This window comes from Culicoides brevitarsis, chromosome 1 (genome assembly GCF_036172545.1).
Source record: "Culicoides brevitarsis isolate CSIRO-B50_1 chromosome 1, AGI_CSIRO_Cbre_v1, whole genome shotgun sequence".
Classification (NCBI taxonomy): Eukaryota; Metazoa; Arthropoda; class Insecta; order Diptera; family Ceratopogonidae; genus Culicoides; species Culicoides brevitarsis.
Window position 1 is genome coordinate 40,349,799 of NC_087085.1, and position 17,430 is coordinate 40,367,228.

The following is a 17,430-nucleotide window of genomic DNA, read 5'->3' on the forward strand; positions in this document are numbered from 1 at the left end:
TCGCAAACAAAAGAAGTCTAGAGTATCATCATCCGAAAAACAAAACACGTAAGATTCATTTTGACAGAAATTCTGTTTATAAAAGACATTTTAGAGTCGAGTTGATGAATAAACTTTGAATGGCACCGAGAGAGAGAGAGAGTAACAAAAAAACAAAAGTAATATAAAAAAACGAATAACGAGGATGTTGTTGTGCTTGCGAGATGATGATAAAAGAAATTTGCTTTTTGGTTGATCAAAGACAAGTCACACAAATCGTTATTGCCTTCTGTGTGTGTTTCCTTGTTTTGTTTTGATTAGACGCCGAAATTGAGATGGATTTTGAGCTTTGTGCGAAACTTTTTGCCGTTATCTATTCCATTACCGAAAGAGCTTTACGAGCTCCATTCACAGGTCGATTCACCTGAATTTATGTAAAATAAAATTTTATGTTATAAAAGCTAAAAAGGGGCACAAGAGCTCTTATAAAGAACATTTCATTAGCAAAAGTGACCCAATTGTTGGTTATACAATTCCCTCGATCTCTTCCGAGAAGAGACAACAGCAAGAGAGATATTTACTGAAGTAGTTGTCTTAGTTATGGTAAAAAAGTCAATGGAGCAAGGAAAGCCAGGATGTATAAATTTTTGTTGAAAACATTATTCATGTAGAACAAATGATATCGTTCCCCATCCATTGCATTTGGTATCCGCTTCGTCTTCCTCTTTCATGATTTTAATCGTGTTTCGACGAAAAATTTGGTTTTATACGATAATGAGAGTCAGTCTGAGTCACGTGGTTAATTTAGATTTTTTAATTCAAAAAAAATTTTTTTTTTTAATTAAAAAATAAATTATTTAAAATTTTTCTAAAAAAACAAATAAAAAATATTAATTTATTTCAATTTAAAATAAGTCACGTGGTTTAGCTAACCACGTGGTTTGATTGAATTTTTTCTTTCCATTTATTTATATTTTTGTTTTCAAAGTAAATGCTCATGAAGTTACTCGAAAATTGATTAAAAATTAACAAAATATATAAATTTATTACTTTAAAATAAGTCACGTGGTTCAGTTAACCACGTGGTTTGATTAGATCTTTTATTTCAATTTAATTTTGTTTTTTTTTTTTTAATTAAAACCTTAATGTCAATAAATTGACTCGAAAATTGATTAAAAATTAACAAAATATATAAATTTATTACTTTTTAATAAGTCACGTGGTTAAATTAACCACGTGGTTTAGTTAAATTTATTAATTTTACTAATTTTCTTATTTATTTTTATATAAACTGAATTTAATTTCAGCAAATATTAAAAAGTCTTTAAATTAGCTGAAAAAAATAAAAATTATCATATAGTTAGAAAAGTCACGTGGTTAAGATGATCACGTGGTTTTCTTTTATTATTTAATTTTTAAAATTTTTATTTTTTTTTAGAAAATAATTTCCTTCCCTATGGTTCAAAGGCATTTTTAAAAAATTTCGAACTTTTAGATAAATTTAAGATGTAACAAGTTATTAAACAAGTCACGTGACTAAATAAACCACGTGGTTAAAATTTTTTAAATCAAATTAAAATTATTTAAATACGACAAAGTCAATGATTTTTTTTATGATAACAACTTTTAATATTTTTTGCTGTATAAACCTAATGCGAATACCCACATTTTGCTTGAGAAAGCATTTTTCCCAATAATACCGTTCAATTGGAAAATCTTAAAAAGCCTTCTTTTTTCATCTCTTCAACAACAACAACAACCTGCAATGACCTGTGAAACATCATAAAGTACCGACTTTGTGGTTTATATTTTCCTCCTAAAGATAGGTAAGTAAGTAAAAATAGCATGAGCAACAAGAGGACATCTATTGAATTTTTTTTTACGATTTTGCATGAAAGAAAACATTTTAATTTGAATGTTTTTCAAGATCAAATAAAAAAAAGAGAGAACGAGCGGAACGAGATATCTCGTTGTAATTTGCATAAAAATGGTTTAAGGGCAAAATTATTCATCATGTACGCACGAAAATGAAGCTAAAAATTGGAATGGCCACATTATTCTTTCATTTTATTCTACCATGGGCCAAATAAAAGGCGTTATATTGCGTGACTGGCAATTTTTCACTTCAATTATTTGCTGTTCATCTTTTTTTGTGCTCTCTCCATCGTTGTTATTTTTTTTTTCAGCGAAAGTGTCGTGTCAGAAGGGAATAATTGGGGGAATGGCGCTTGAATGTCTGATGGAAACTTAAATTTTTCATATCTCGTAAAAATCATCAAAATTTGCTTTTCTTCGTTTTTCGCAAAAAAAAAAAATCTGAAGTCGTGATTTGCATTCAAAAAATTTTTTTTTTGTATTCAATTTGGAGAAAAATGCAAAAAATATAAACATTGATACAACTAATAATTAATCAAAGCCTTATATTCCAATTTAAATGCTGCAGGATATTATTTTTTTATTGTATCATATTGAAAATTTACGTGATCCCGTATTTTTATTCAGGAAAAAAAAATTTTTTTCGTACAAAAGTCTCGGGCTCTATCATTTCATTGGCAGCTTTTTCATGCAATACTAATGTACTTTATTGTACACCAGACAATACTAAATCATAAAATAATTTGATTCATGTTGTAAATGGAACGGAATGCAAAACGAAGCAACTTGAATAATGTATCGCTGGCAGCAAGCGAAGCAAAGAAAACGAAAGAAAGAAAAATCGAGGCTTAATTTAGTATCGTTCCTAATGAATATTCGGCAGATTCGATCGACACAGAGAGAAAGCAAGAGAGAGAAAGAAGAAGAATAGGGTCACGTAAATATTTAACCGGATAGATATTTATTTACTACTCGGAATCTATGGAATAATAATTTACTCGGGCTTTGCATATAAATTCACTTTTCGATCGTTTTTGTCTCGAGCAGCATTTTTTTTTTTTTTTTGATTAGAGAACCAGGTCACTTGTAATAAATTTTATTTATTTTCATGTAATGCTCACATGTGTCGCATCATGAAAATAAATCCATCTTTGTTCCCGCACAATCCACATCGGTTCCCAGATAAGATTTTGATTGTCTCAATCGATAACAATTTATGTGGGAGAATAAAGATTTACAACTGACGAGATACATGTGTGGTTTGGGGTAGTTCAGGTTTTATCGAGAAATAGCTTGTAAGTATTTTTTTTTTTACCATTTTTTTAGTTTTGAAATTATTTTAATTTTATTTAAATTTTAAAAAAAAATTTTTTTTTTTTTTTTTTTAATTAAAAATTTGAAAAAAAAAATATTTAATTTAAAAATAAGTTCTAAAATTTTTTAAATATAATAAAAAAATGTAAAAATTATTTTCATCAAATTTTGATTATTTTTTAAAATTTTGAATTTAAGTTTAAAAATTTCATGAAAAATATTTTAAAATAATTTAAATAATTTTAAAGCTCAAATTTAATTTTTCAATTTTTGAACTTTAAAAATTTTTATAATATTTTTTGCATAACTTTAAATATTTAAAATTTATCATTCAATAATTTAAAAAAAAAATTAATTTAATTTTAAATTTAATTTTTTTATTTATTGTTTGTCATTTATTTTTTTACTTTTTAGCACAATTTTAAAATATTTTATTTAAATAAAATTTAAAAATAAATAAAATTTTCAAAATTTTTTTTTGAAATTGATTCAAATTTTTTAAAAATCTGATAAAAATATGTTTAAAATAAATTTTAATTTTTTTCTAAAATATTTAAATATTTTTTTTATTTATCTCTTATCTAATATTTATTGAAATAAAATATTTTAAAAATATGCTCAAAAGTAAAAAAAAATAAAAAAAAAACATAATTATTGATTTTTTTTTTAAATATTGAATGATAAATTGAAATATTTAAAATTATAAAAAAAAATTTTAATTTTTTCCAAAAAAATTTAATTTAAAAAATTTTTGACTTTAAAAATTTAAAAGTAGATTTAAAATTATTGACACTGACTTATATTTTTCAAAAATTTTCATAATTTTTTTATAATTTTTTAATATTTTTTAATATTTATTTAATTTAATTATTTATTAAAAATTTTATTTAATATTTTTCCTTTTCAAATCTTTAAATTTTTTCACTAAATTTTGTTCTGATTTTTTTTATTTACAGGAAAATCTTTAAAATTACGTTTATCTTTTTTTGTTCACAATTTCCTTGAATATCTGCGTGCAAGACATCCATAAAACAATCCCATAAAGGATAAAAGTTAAAGGAATGAGCGCCTGACAAAAACACATCAAAAGAAATCCCGACATCAATGAATATCTCAGCAGCGAGCAATGTCATTGTCGATACCGTCGTCGTCGTCGTTTTTGCTGCCAAGAAAATAAAAATAAAAGATTCATACTGTGATGAAAATGTACAAATGGGGCACAGCGGTAGATTTGCTCTCTCGGCATCGGAGTGTGGTTGCTGTCGAGTGTGGGAAGTTAACAACAATAATCATCATCTTTATTATTTTGCCTTTTCGCCGCAAAACGACACGGAGCGACAAATAACGGGAGGAACGGAGAAATTGATACTTGACTGTGACTCGCCCTCACGGCAAATTGAATCTCATTTTTCAACGTCGTCGTCGTCGTCGTTCGCCTGACCGGAAATCTATTTAAAGAGACGGAGTTGTTGGTAAGAAAAATTTTGTTTTGGTGAAAATATTGCGTCTCTGATTGATACCCGGAGGACGTGAATCAAACACCTAATAAGTGTTACAGCGCTCGTGCTTCTAGAAAGAATATTCTAAGTTCGAGTCACGAGTTGGAATTCCCTTGGCATTCATTTTTGTCAATTGCCAATGACATAGATTCGGCATGTTTGCGTGCTGAACGTATAAAATAATCTGTTTGATGGCAAGGACAAACACACTTCGAACTCTTTTTCTTTTGTTTTCTCTTCTGTTTTGATACTTATCCATTGTTTGTATACCCATCAGACTGTTTTCATTTGTATATATCACGTTCATCCTCCTCCTTTTTCTTTTGTCTACATTTTTTTTTCATCTTTTTTTAGGTACATGCAGTGCCCGGAACCATCCAAAAGCTCAATAGACTGAAGTTTCGAGGACCTTTTAACACAAAAAAAAATTTTTTTTTCAAATCTGAGTAAAATTTTATTAATTTTTAGGTTTTTTCAAGGGAAGGTGCGGGAAATGTTAAATTAAATGAAATAATTAATTTTTTAAAAATTAATTTGATTAATATTTTTAAAAACTGATAGTTTTTTATTTAAAATAAAAAAAATAAAAAATTGAGAAAAGAATATTTAAAATGGTTAAAAATTTAAAAAATTTTTTTTTACAATTATTTTTTATAATTTTTCTTCATTTCAAAAATTAAATTTTATTCAATTTAATTTTTTATTTTATTTTTATTTTATTTTTCTTTTATTTAGTTTTATTTTTTTTAATTTTTTAAAATGTTTCAGTTTTTAAAAAAAATCAAAATAAAATGAAAAATTAAAATATTTTTCGTTTTTTTAACAATTCCCGCATCTCCAGGGGCCCAAAGCCTTAAAAAACCCAAAAAATCGATATCCATCCCTGCCAAATTGCACAAACACACTCAAATGTGTGTCAATATCTTATCTTCCACTCTTAAGTGAACGACTGAACAAGAAGTCATGAAATAGGTTTATAAAAAAACTTCATATTGTTTTTTTTTCTCTTTTAGCTAACACATGTGATATTACCATAAGAAGAAGAAGAAGAAGACCAGTCGAGTCAACTTTTGTTTTTATAACCACTAAAGTGATTCTGGAAGATAAATTGTTTCATTTAGTCATAAAATGAAAACCCTTTTCCCTTTCCAGCGGCAGCTTCCCATCCAAATATCGCCATAAAATTGATGTTTTCGTATTATGGATGGACTTAAGTGAGGCAAATACGCACGCAGCTCATGTGTCACGCAATTGGACACGAATAAATCTCACAAAAGCTCAATTGACGCAATAATTTGACATGGAAAAACGAACCCAAAAAGAAAGTTCGACCAATTGAAAGAGACGTGCCATCACTATAAATATCACGCAGAAAGAGTGCCCTAAATAATTTACAAGTTTTGTTATGAAACAAATAATCCGAAAAGTAAAGCTTCTGAATTTTCTCTCTCTCTCACGAGTTTCAACACGAGAGGTCACATTTTCGGGCGACACATTCAGTAATACTTTGGTTTTCGTCAAATATTCATCATTGTGCACGTACGAAAAAAAAAACTTTTTCGGAAAATTCCTTATCCTTCGTGCAAAAGTAAGAAAGATACAAGTCTCTGTGTTTATCCAGGAAAACTTTTGGGTAAAAGCATTTTGATGTTATTCTGATTGATTAATTAACACACTCCATGAATTTTTTGTGTGGCACGAGACGAAATGTATATCGTCGAGAGATAGAGAGAGAGACAAAGTGCAAACTTAATTATGTATTAAATATAAAAAGAAGCTTTGTTTTGTCACTTTTTTTTATTTTCTTCCAGCAGTTTGTCGTCAATTGAGTTATAATAAAGGAACAATCAATAGACCTCATCAAATATTTAAATAAATAAAGTAAATGGAGACAGGAGAGTAAGGAGATGAAATGTACTTAAAGGATTAAATTTGTTGAAAAAAAAATAGTCAGCTTTCAGCAGATAATCTTTTTAGATTAATGTTTTCGGAGTTATTAAGTTCTTTTTTTGATGAACGTTAAAAGATACTTATTTTCATAGAAATTAAATTGTAAAAATTTTTTTTTATAAAAATTCAATTTCAAGTTAAAAATTTAATTTAAATATCCTGAATTTTTATGTTTTTTTTTTATTTTTTAAAATTTGCTAATAAAACAAAGCTGAAAAAAATTTATTTAAGAATTAATATTATGCTTAATTTAAAATATTTCGATTAAAAAATCTATTGGTATGTTTGAATTATTATTATATTTGAATTATATTTTGAAAAATATTTTTTTTTAAATTAATTTTTTAATATTTTGAAAAATTAAAAATTACTTAAAATTAACTTAAAAATTACTAATTAAAATTTTTTAAAATCGATTTTTTTAAAAATTAATTTTAATTTTTTATTATTTTATATATATTTAATTTTATTATATTTAATTTTATATTTTAATTTTTTTTATATAATTTTTTTTTTATTTTAAATAACATTTTTAGTAACTTAAGAATATCCTGTATTGGAATAATAATTTAAAAAACTTTTTTTTTTCAATTTAATTTGTCTCAGTTAATTTCATTAATTTTAAATATTATAGAGAAAATTCTATGTTAATTATTTTTATAATTTATTGATAATTTTTTATCCATTTGGAGCAAGATTTGACAAAAATAGCTTTGACACAGTTTTTGACACAGTTTTTTTGCTCTTGATTTAGTTTTTAAAACAAAACTATGTCAAAGAAAAAATTTTTTTTTCAGTTTCAATTTTTTGGCAGTTTTGAGTTAAAAAATGATTAAAAATGATAAATTAGAGCCCTCTGACAAATTTCTATCCATTTGGAGCAAGATTTGACAAAAATAGCTTTGACACAGTTTTTGACACAGTTTTTTTGCTCTTGATTTAGTTTTTAAAACAAAACTATGTCAAAGAAAAAATTTTTTTTCAGTTTCAATTTTTTGGCAGTTTTGAGTTAAAAAATGATTAAAAATGATAAATTAGAGCCCTCTGACAAATTTCTATCCATTTGGAGCAAGATTTGACAAAAATAGCTTTGACACAGTTTTTGACACAGTTTTTTTGCTCTTGATTTAGTTTTTAAAACAAAACTATGTCAAAGAAAAAATTTTTTTTCAGTTTCAATTTTTTGGCAGTTTTGAGTTAAAAAATGATTAAAAATGATAAATTAGAGCCCTCTGACAAATTTCTATCCATTTGGAGCAAGATTTGACAAAAATAGCTTTGACACAGTTTTTGACACAGTTTTTTTGCTCTTGATTTAGTTTTTAAAACAAAACTATGTCAAAGAAAAAATTTTTTTTCAGTTTCAATTTTTTGGCAGTTTTGAGTTAAAAAATGATTAAAAATGATAAATTAGAGCCCTCTGACAAATTTCTATCCATTTGGAGCAAGATTTGACAAAAATAGCTTTGACACAGTTTTTGACACAGTTTTTTTGCTCTTGATTTAGTTTTTAAAACAAAACTATGTCAAAGAAAAAATTTTTTTTCAGTTTCAATTTTTTGGCAGTTTTGAGTTAAAAAATGATTAAAAATGATAAATTAGAGCCCTCTGACAAATTTCAATCCATTTGGAACAAAATTTGACAAAAATTGCTTTGACACAGTTTTTGACACAGTTTTTTTGCTCTTGATTTAGTTTTTAAAACAAAACTATGTCAAAGAAAAAATTTTTTTTCAGTTTCAATTTTTTGGCAGTTTTGAGTTAAAAAATGATTAAAAATGATAAATTAGAGCCCTCTGACAAATTTCTATCCATTTGGAGCAAGATTTGACAAAAATAGCTTTGACACAGTTTTTGACACAGTTTTTTTGCTCTTGATTTAGTTTTTAAAACAAAACTATGTCAAATAAAAAATTTTTTTTTCAGTTTCAATTTTTTGGCAGTTTTGAGTTATAAAATGATTAAAAATGATAAATTAGAGCCCTCTGACAAATTTTTTATCCATTTGGAGCAAGATTTGACAAAAATAGCTTTGACACAGTTTTTGACACAGTTTTTTTGCTCTTGATTTAGTTTTTAAAACAAAACTATGTCAAAGAAAAATTTTTTTTTCAGTTTCAATTTTTTGGCAGTTTTGAGTTAAAAAATGATTAAAAATGATAAATTAGAGCCCTCTGACAAATTTTTATCCATTTGGAGCAAGATTTGACAAAAATGGCTTTGACACAGTTTTTTTGCTCTTGATTTAGTTTTTAAAACAAATTTCTATCCATTTGGAGCAAGATTTGACAAAAATAGCTTTGACACAGTTTTTGACACAGTTTTTTTGCTCTTGATTTAGTTTTTAAAACAAAACTATTTTTCAATTTTTTAGCAGTTTTGAGTTCAATTTAATTGAAAAAATTAAATTTTTTTTCAGATTTAATTTTTTCTTAAAATTTATTTTTTATATACTTTATTTATTTTTTATTTTAAAATTTTGAAGCTGTCAAAAATAAAATCTTTAATGAACAAAAAAATCTTAATTGACTTCGATCAAAACTTTTAAAAATAATTTTTAAGAAAATTTTCAAGGACACAAGAAAGGAAGTCATTACATAAAATTTAAGAAAAAGTAGAAAATGGAAGACGAAAAAGGATCAACCAGATGTCATTGTTGAACATCTCTCATGATAAATTAAATATTATTGTACACAACAACCACAAAGGCGGCGGCGAGCTTTCCCAACATTTTGCATCTCCTTCTCTCATCTCTTTAAACCATTTTCATAACGAGATAAACATAAAGAGCGAAAGAGAGAGAAGGGAGATCGAGCAATATATACTTAATAACAATAAACTTTGAATTTTGGTACATTTATCATTGTCAACACACTATCTCACAATCAAACAAGTATTCAACTGTACATTAGAATATTATAAGAAGAGAGAGCAAAAAAATCGCCTGCTCTGGATTTTTCTCCAACAATTCCGGTTCATTACGAGTTTCACAGAACATCGGTTCACGTGACACGGTAAGAAGCTCTTTTTTCTCCAACGAATGTGATAAATGTTGTCTAAATGATAACCATATTTTGATTTATCTGTTGTGTCTGTTTCGGGTGTAAGGACCTTTTTGTGTGCCTGAACAGCTCATGTATTCATAGAGCAATGGTATAAGAAAAAGAGGAGATTAATTGTTTTTGGTGACGGCGCGCAGCAATAATGCCAAAGGGACCAAAAGTTACATGAGAGACATATTTTTAAAACCTTCGTGACCCAGATTTTGTCTACTTTAAAACTTTTTTTTCTTTTGTTTTGCGGGCGAAATGAACAGTGAGCAGCATAATAATGAACGGTGCCTAATAACATCATAAAAAGTGGTTGCAACGGGTACTTTTTTTTTTACTTTGGGATGATTTATTTAAATAGGCAGTAATAACAATGCAATTTTCCTTGCATGAAGGCATTTTAAAGGAGGTGTCTGTGTGCAATCTTGCTCTATTAATAAACAATGCTTTTTTATTTTTAGACTTTTAATAATGTAGCAACCTGTGAGTCTGGGTTTTTTCAGGGATGTCGCATCATAAGGGCACAAAAATTTCAATTTTTAAAGGAAAATTAGAAGACCCGTAAACTTCGTTCTACCAAAGAAAGTTTTTTCTTAATAAAAAAAATCAAATCCTGAAGGTATGCAATCAATTCAACTTTCAAAAATATCATTTTTAAGTCTTATTTTTCATTTTTATGATTTTTTTTTTCAAATTTGTGTAATAAGTTTGAATTTTCAATGAAAATTAGAAGACCCGTAAACTTCGTTCTACCAAAGAAAAATTTTCTAAAATAAAAAATCAACTCCTGAAGGTATGCAATTGATTTAACTTTCAGAAATATTAATTTTAAACCTTAATTTTCATTTTTATGAATTTTTTTCAAATTTATATGAATTTTTCTTAATTTTACTTCACAGAAACCTTCTCAAAGCTACTTTTAACACATTACAAAAAAATCTAAAGAAATTCGTAAAGCAGAATTTGAGTTATAGCATTTCAAAGTTTGTAACTTTCAAAAATATCAATTTTAAACCTTGATTTTCATTTTTTTTAATTTTTTTTCAAATTTGTGTAATAATTTTTTTATTTTTTAAGTAAATTAGAGGACCCGTAAACTTTGTTTTACCAAAGAAAATTTTTTCTTGAAAAAAAAATCAACTCCTGGAGGTATGCAATTAATTCAACATTCAAAAATATTAATTTTAAGCCTTAATTTTCATTTTTATTAATTTTTTTAAAATTTATATGATATTTTTTTCTTTATTTTACTTCACAGAAACCTTCTCAAAGCTACTTTTAACTAATTACAAAAAAATCTAAAGAAATTCGTAAAGCAAAATTAAAGTTATTGCATTTCAAAGTTCGTATGGACTTCAAAAAAGGCTCAAAAATGAACTTTTACTTCAGCTAACACCCCTGAATTGTTTATGCAACAACTGTCGGAACAAATATTAGCTATTTCGTGAAAAAACTTCCGTTTTTATTTTTATACCTTGCATGCGGGACCCGGCTAATGAGAGTTTGTAGCCAGGTTATTAAAGTTATGTTAATGGACAAAAAAAGAAAATTTAAAATATAACGAAAAAAAAGATTCAGGTAACTGAACAAACATGAAGTAGGCAGCAAGCCAAGCAGCAACACGAGTAATAATGGTAGTTATTTCATGTTATTATTATCCTTTGCTACAATTTTAAAATAAGATGTTGTTGTTTCACAAATTTCAACTTCACGAGAGAGAGAGAGAGCAGCTTTAAAGAACTTGCTCATTAATTATGTAGTACGACGAGTGTTTTTTTGTGTCTCGTGAAAAGGTGTGACTTTTTTTCGGCGAGCGATAGAATAGACGAGATTGAAAAGTTGACGAAAGAAAAGCCACTCAAGTCAAATTGAAATTTTCCTCAAAGTTTTTAATTACTTTCTCAAGTAATTGCTTTTGAGCAAAAAAAAAAAAAAGTGTTTAAAGTTTCTCATAATGATGGAAGACGATAGAAAAGTTTTTGTTTTGTTGCTTGTTTTGTTAAGAACTATTTTAATATTTTTTTTTGTTGTTTAAATTTTTAAAGAAAACTCGACTTACCTATTGTCGTTAGCACCGTCAACGAATAGAGAAATGCTCGCGCAAATGTCCATTCGTAGTCTTGTATTGATTGTGGTATTGTGATGGCACCTGTAGCTGGCGGCGATTGTTGTATCGCATTGGGCGGCAACTCACTGATGATTTGTTTCATAATTTGATCTTGGAATTTCGCTAATTCAATTGCTGCCAGTCTGTGGAAGAAATAAAAAAAATTTTTTTTTCGTTAGAAATTGATTTTTGTGGATTTTATGACACATTTTGAGACACAAATCAAGCCCAACGAAAAAAAAGTTTAACTTTTTATCCAATTTCTTTTCATTTTTACGTTCTTTTAAGCTTCTGAATTCAAAAAAAAAAAAAAAAAAAAAAAAAAAATGAAGACAACAAAGTTTAACAATCCAATTTTGACACACACAGCGTTCCTCTGCAACAGAAAATGTACCGCTTCAGTTATTTGTACTATTTGATTGGATTTGCCGTAAAACTTTTTTATTTGTGTATTGTTGTAGTGTAATAACAATGACAACAAAAAAGTTTACTTTTTTATTTGACTTTTCTCATGCCTACCTCCGTAAGGCTTGTTTTTCCGATCGACAAGATTATCAAAAGTGAAAGAGGAGAAAAGATTTTGTTGCAGCACGCTCGAACGGGAACAATAGCGAAGTGATTTTAAGTCACAAATCCGATGCAAATTTACGTTTATTTCGTGCAAAGGAGCTTAAAAAGTGATAGAATTGCAATTTTCGCTTGAAAACGCTTGAAAAAGTAGAAATTGTGAAATATTTTGTGTTTCGAGAGGCTTCGAGACGAATTTAGTATGCTTTAATTTTTTTCAAAATTATTGAATTGAAGTATTAAAAATTTTTTTATTAATTCTAATTTTTTAAATTTTTTTTCCATTTTAATTTTTTTTATATTTCATTTTTTTAGTTTAAATTTTTTTTTTCAATTTTCATTTTTTTAAATTTAAAAAAAAATAATTTTTTAAAATTTATTTTTATTTTAATTCAATTTTTTTTTTAAATTTTAATTTTATTTTATCATGTTTTTATTTTAACTTAATATATTTTTTTTTTATTTATTTTTTTTAAATTTAGTTTTTTTAAATTTATTTTTTTTAATTATTTTTTTATTTTAAAAAATTTAAAAAAAAATCAATGCAAAATTGATATCGACTAATTTTTTTAACTTAAAATATTTTTTTTAAATTAAATTTGTTAAGAAATTCATAATAAAAAAATTAAAATTGAAAAAAAAATTTCAAAAATTAAAAAAAATGAAATATAAAAAATTAAAATCGAAAAAAAAAATTTTTTAAATTAAAATTAATTTAAAATTAATAAAAAAAATTTTTTGTACTTCAATTCTATAATTTTTTATTATCATGTATTTTCATATTTTTATTAATTTTAAGGCGATCCATGAAATTTTTTTTCGTTGAAAATTTTACAAATGACAAATTTTTCACAAAAAACGTTCAAATCTTTATTCGTCAAACGACCTAAATACCGCATCGTTTTACATTTCTAACGCAGTACAAAACCAAAAACAAACCATTCGACTTTTCTCTTATGAAATTCGAATCAAATCATCCATAAAGCCATTGATTGGAGTGCCCACATGATCCAAAAGCACATTTTTTAATTAACTTTTCTCCCTTTTTCTCGTTTGAAAATGCACTTTTTTCCAACCAACATCCATCTCATATCGCAGTTTGACGCAAAAAATGTCTCTCTGTTATCCTTTTTGTTCTTCTCTTTTTCCAATTTTTCAATCCATGTCAATGTTTTTTTTTTCGAGAAACCGAAGAATGAAAAACTTTTCCAATATACGAAAAAAAAAAATAAAAAAAAATATAAACGGGTGAAAAAGGAACTTCATTATTAAATCTTGTATTCTTTTATATAAATCTATTATAGCTCTTCTTCTTTTTCCCTTTTTCTTACATTTTGCGAACAACGGAGACAGAGTGCGACGTGGTTCACTAGTTAGCTTAGATGTTGATGCGGAATCTGATAGCATTCAGTATAAAAATGTGAAGCACGGAAGAAAGTTCGATTTCTTTTTTATTTTACTCCTTTTTTTTACTACCTGCACTTGTATTTAGACTTGTCGTCATCATCGCAGAAGAAGACAACGATGCACAGTGGGATGAAATTTATTTTTTGAGTCTGCAAATAATTTTTTTATTTAAAAAATAAAAAAATAAAATAGTAAAAAAATAATATTTTATTTTATTTTTTTTTGAATTTTAATTTAAACGAAAATAAATAAAATATTTATTTAATTAAATTAATTTTATTTTATTTTTATATTTTTTTTAAAAATCTTTAAAAAATTGTTTGTTTTGATTGAAATAATTTTAAAAATATTTTTTTTTAATAAATTTTTAAATAAAAAAAAAAAAAAAAATTATTTTTTTTATTTTTTAAATAAAAATTTAATTTAAATTAAAATAAATTTTTTTTTTATGTTTTTTAAATTTTAATTTTTTGCTTAAATAATAATAATTCTAAAATAATAAATTAATTAAAAATTTAATTAAATTAAAATAAATTTTGATAATTTTTTTTTAATTTTTAGACCACTGTGCGCCGTAAAGGAAAAAAAGTACACAAGTTTAATGCTTTTGATGTCGACTAAGCCAAAAAGGATTTTGAAACATTTACTCGGGAATTCCATTATATAGTGACTTATAGTTTGTATCTCTTTTCGTTTGATATTGCTTTGCTCTGGCATGCCATGACATTATTATACATTTTTTTATTTGATAAAAATTTAAGGAATGAGTCGCCTTTCTTTTCACGAGAGAAGAAGACGAAGACGAAGAAAGTCTCACACATACTTCAGTAATCCTTACTTATGGCATGAAATAGAAAAATTCTCTTCCTTTACGTCTCGTTCGCCTTTCATGTCACGAGCAACGAAAAATTCAAAAGGAAAGGTTGACATTTTTATCTCAATTTTTTTTTGTTCGTAGGTTCAACGCGACGAAGCAATGATGAGTGAAAATAAAAATCACTTACCTTGTCCAATTTTCTCGATATAAAATATTTAGTGAGACGGTAATGTCCCAGATATTCTCTACAGTTCGTTGTCGCGCTTCGTGCGTCTCTTGCAGCAAGTTGCGCGATATTGCCGTTAAATTGTTGTTGTCGTGCGTCGTTGCTGCCGTTCGTGTGTTATGTAGCTTTATTTGTCGATTTGTGGATGCCAGGGTACGTTGATGCATTTGGGATGCGCCGCCCTCGATGGCGAGAAATATGAATGAACCTGAAAAAAATTACGAAAAATTTCATGAAAATTTAATGTTGCAAAGTTTTTTTTTTGTTTTCGTTTTAAAGTGTAGGTCAGGGAATTTTAATCATCATTTCAACCATATAATTAATTCATAAATATTAAATTACATTTTCCTGAATGTATTTCTGTCGAGAGATAGACAGTTGGAAGTGTGCGGAGTGTAAAAAAACGAGAGTATAAACAGAGAAAAAAAAATTTTAATCAGGATTTTTTTTTTCTTTTAAGCCTTTTTTACGTTTGCGAGTTTCGTTTGGGAGGATTATTAGCCATTACTCTATTTTTATTATTGCACAAAATATGGGAATTAGTTTGAAATAAAAGAATGTTGATTAATTTTTGAACATCTTTTGTTTGAATTTATCATGAAAAGAAATTTCCGAGAAGAAAATTTCATTAAATTTTTAAAAGCTTTCAATGATTAATGCGGATTTTTTTTTTATTATTTTTGAATTCAAAGTTTATTCAACCTAGAATATTAATTTTATTTATCAAAAAAAAAAAAAAATAAAAAATAAAAAAATAAATAATAAATAAACTAATAATAAAATTTGTAAAATTAAATCAAATTAAATTAAAAATTATTTAATTTTCATGAAATTTATATTTTTGTTATTTTAAGTCCCTTTTTGTTACTTTGTTAAATTGCTTGAGAATTTTTGTGTCATTAAAAATTTAAAAAAAAATATAAAATAAAAAAGTAAAAGATTTAAATAATTTAATCTTTTAAAATATTTTTTAATGTTTTAAAATAATTTATAATTTTAAATCTAGATTTATTTTATAAAACTTTTAATAAAATAATTAAAAAAAATTAAAAATTATTCAAATTAAAATTAAAAAAAATATTTAAATTTAAATATTAAATTAATTTTTAATAAAAAATTTATAATTTGAAAGATTTTGATAAAATTATATAAAATATTTAATAAAAATTTATTTAATTAAAAATTGCATAAAAAATTAAGTTACCAAAAATTAATTGTTGAGAAAGATTAAAAAAACAAATTTTCACAAAAAATTTAAAATTAACGTTCATTTTTTTAATAAAATAATTTAAAATTTAATTAATATTTATTTAAATTTTTAATAATTTTTCAAATAATTTTTTAAATATTTTTTAATTTTTAATATTTTGTTAATTCTATCAACTTTTTACCACAAAAACTTGTAAAAATTAAAATTTAAAGCTTATTAAAAATTTTAAATTTATTTTTGGCGCGTGCAACAATGATCAAATTTCCTTAATTAGCAAAAATATTCAATTTTTTCGTGACTACATCAACATTGACATGTAAATACAATGTCCCTTAGCAACATGTAACAACACAAATTTGATTGACACAGGTTCTTTTCACGCTGCTTTTCAGGGAATTTCCACGTGTCTGATAATTCAAAGTTAATTAAAATAAAAATCGAGACATAAAAAGCGCTTCACAATGAATGAACGAGAATCATCATAGCTGCTTGTTATTCAATTTCATTCAATAAATTTCAATTGAATTATTTTTTTGAATTATGTTAATTAACAATAATTTTCCGTGGGAGGCACTCCATTCAAAAAATGAAACCAAATAAATTTTATTTAAAACAAGTCGAGTTTAATACCGCATTTTTTCTACGAAATACGGTAGGAAAAAATGGAGACGTCTGGTTTTTTATATTTTTACTCACCTAATAGCGTGTATGCAAAAAGCAACGCACAAATGCCCAAATTCGTGAGTAGCCCAACCCAAAAGGGACTATTTTGCGAGGATGTGGTCGATGTGCAGGCACAACAGGGACTCGAAACGGCATCCAGTTCATCCTGCTCGATGGACATCCGTTTCACACTGGGACCCGGCATGCTCATTGTGTTCGCTGTGTTTGCCGACGACGATTTCGAGATTTGCGTGTATGGCTCATAGTGATATTTAGCGCTGTCCTTTTCAGCCATTTTTTATTCGTTATTTATTGGCGCGTATTTATAATCCTTAGACATGTGACAAAAATTTATTCGATTTTTTTTTTTTCGTAAATGATGAATTTTTATGACAATTTTAGCACGCACAATTTTTTTGTGTCATTCATTTATTATTACTAAGTATTGTAATATTTACACAAAACGAGGCAATGACAATCGCATCATAGAGCAAAATGTAACAAATATTGCAGAAAAAAATGATTTTATTTTTTGTTTTGCGATATTTTGTTTTATGAATACAAATTTTATGAAAAATATGATAAAACTGTGAGAGGCTTGTCTGTCGCAGTCATGTCGTATTTTTTTATCAGCATTTTATTCACTGGTTTAAGTAAGTTTTTTAATAATAAAATGTTTATTCATGTCAATATTTCTCGTTTTTTTGTGTTCAATTCATGAAAATTGCACCTGTGTCACTTTCGGAATCCCGTTTTTTTCATTATT

The 17,430-nt window shown here is 25.8% G+C and overlaps 1 protein-coding gene across 1 annotated transcript in view; it reads right to left on the minus strand.

The window, feature by feature from the left end:
- The window catches only part of LOC134827178 (TWiK family of potassium channels protein 7), a 59,452-nt gene extending 42,568 nt beyond the window's left edge, over nucleotides 1-16,884 (minus strand). The window contains exons 1-3 of the mRNA XM_063839747.1: nucleotides 16,698-16,884; nucleotides 14,753-14,999; nucleotides 11,727-11,917 (exon numbers count right to left, since the gene is read on the minus strand). Coding sequence (XP_063695817.1) covers nucleotides 11,727-11,917; nucleotides 14,753-14,999; nucleotides 16,698-16,875 — 616 coding nt within the window. The 5' untranslated portion in view covers nucleotides 16,876-16,884. The remainder of the gene's footprint in view (nucleotides 1-11,726; nucleotides 11,918-14,752; nucleotides 15,000-16,697) is intronic.
- Between the last annotated feature and the right edge of the window lie 546 nt (nucleotides 16,885-17,430).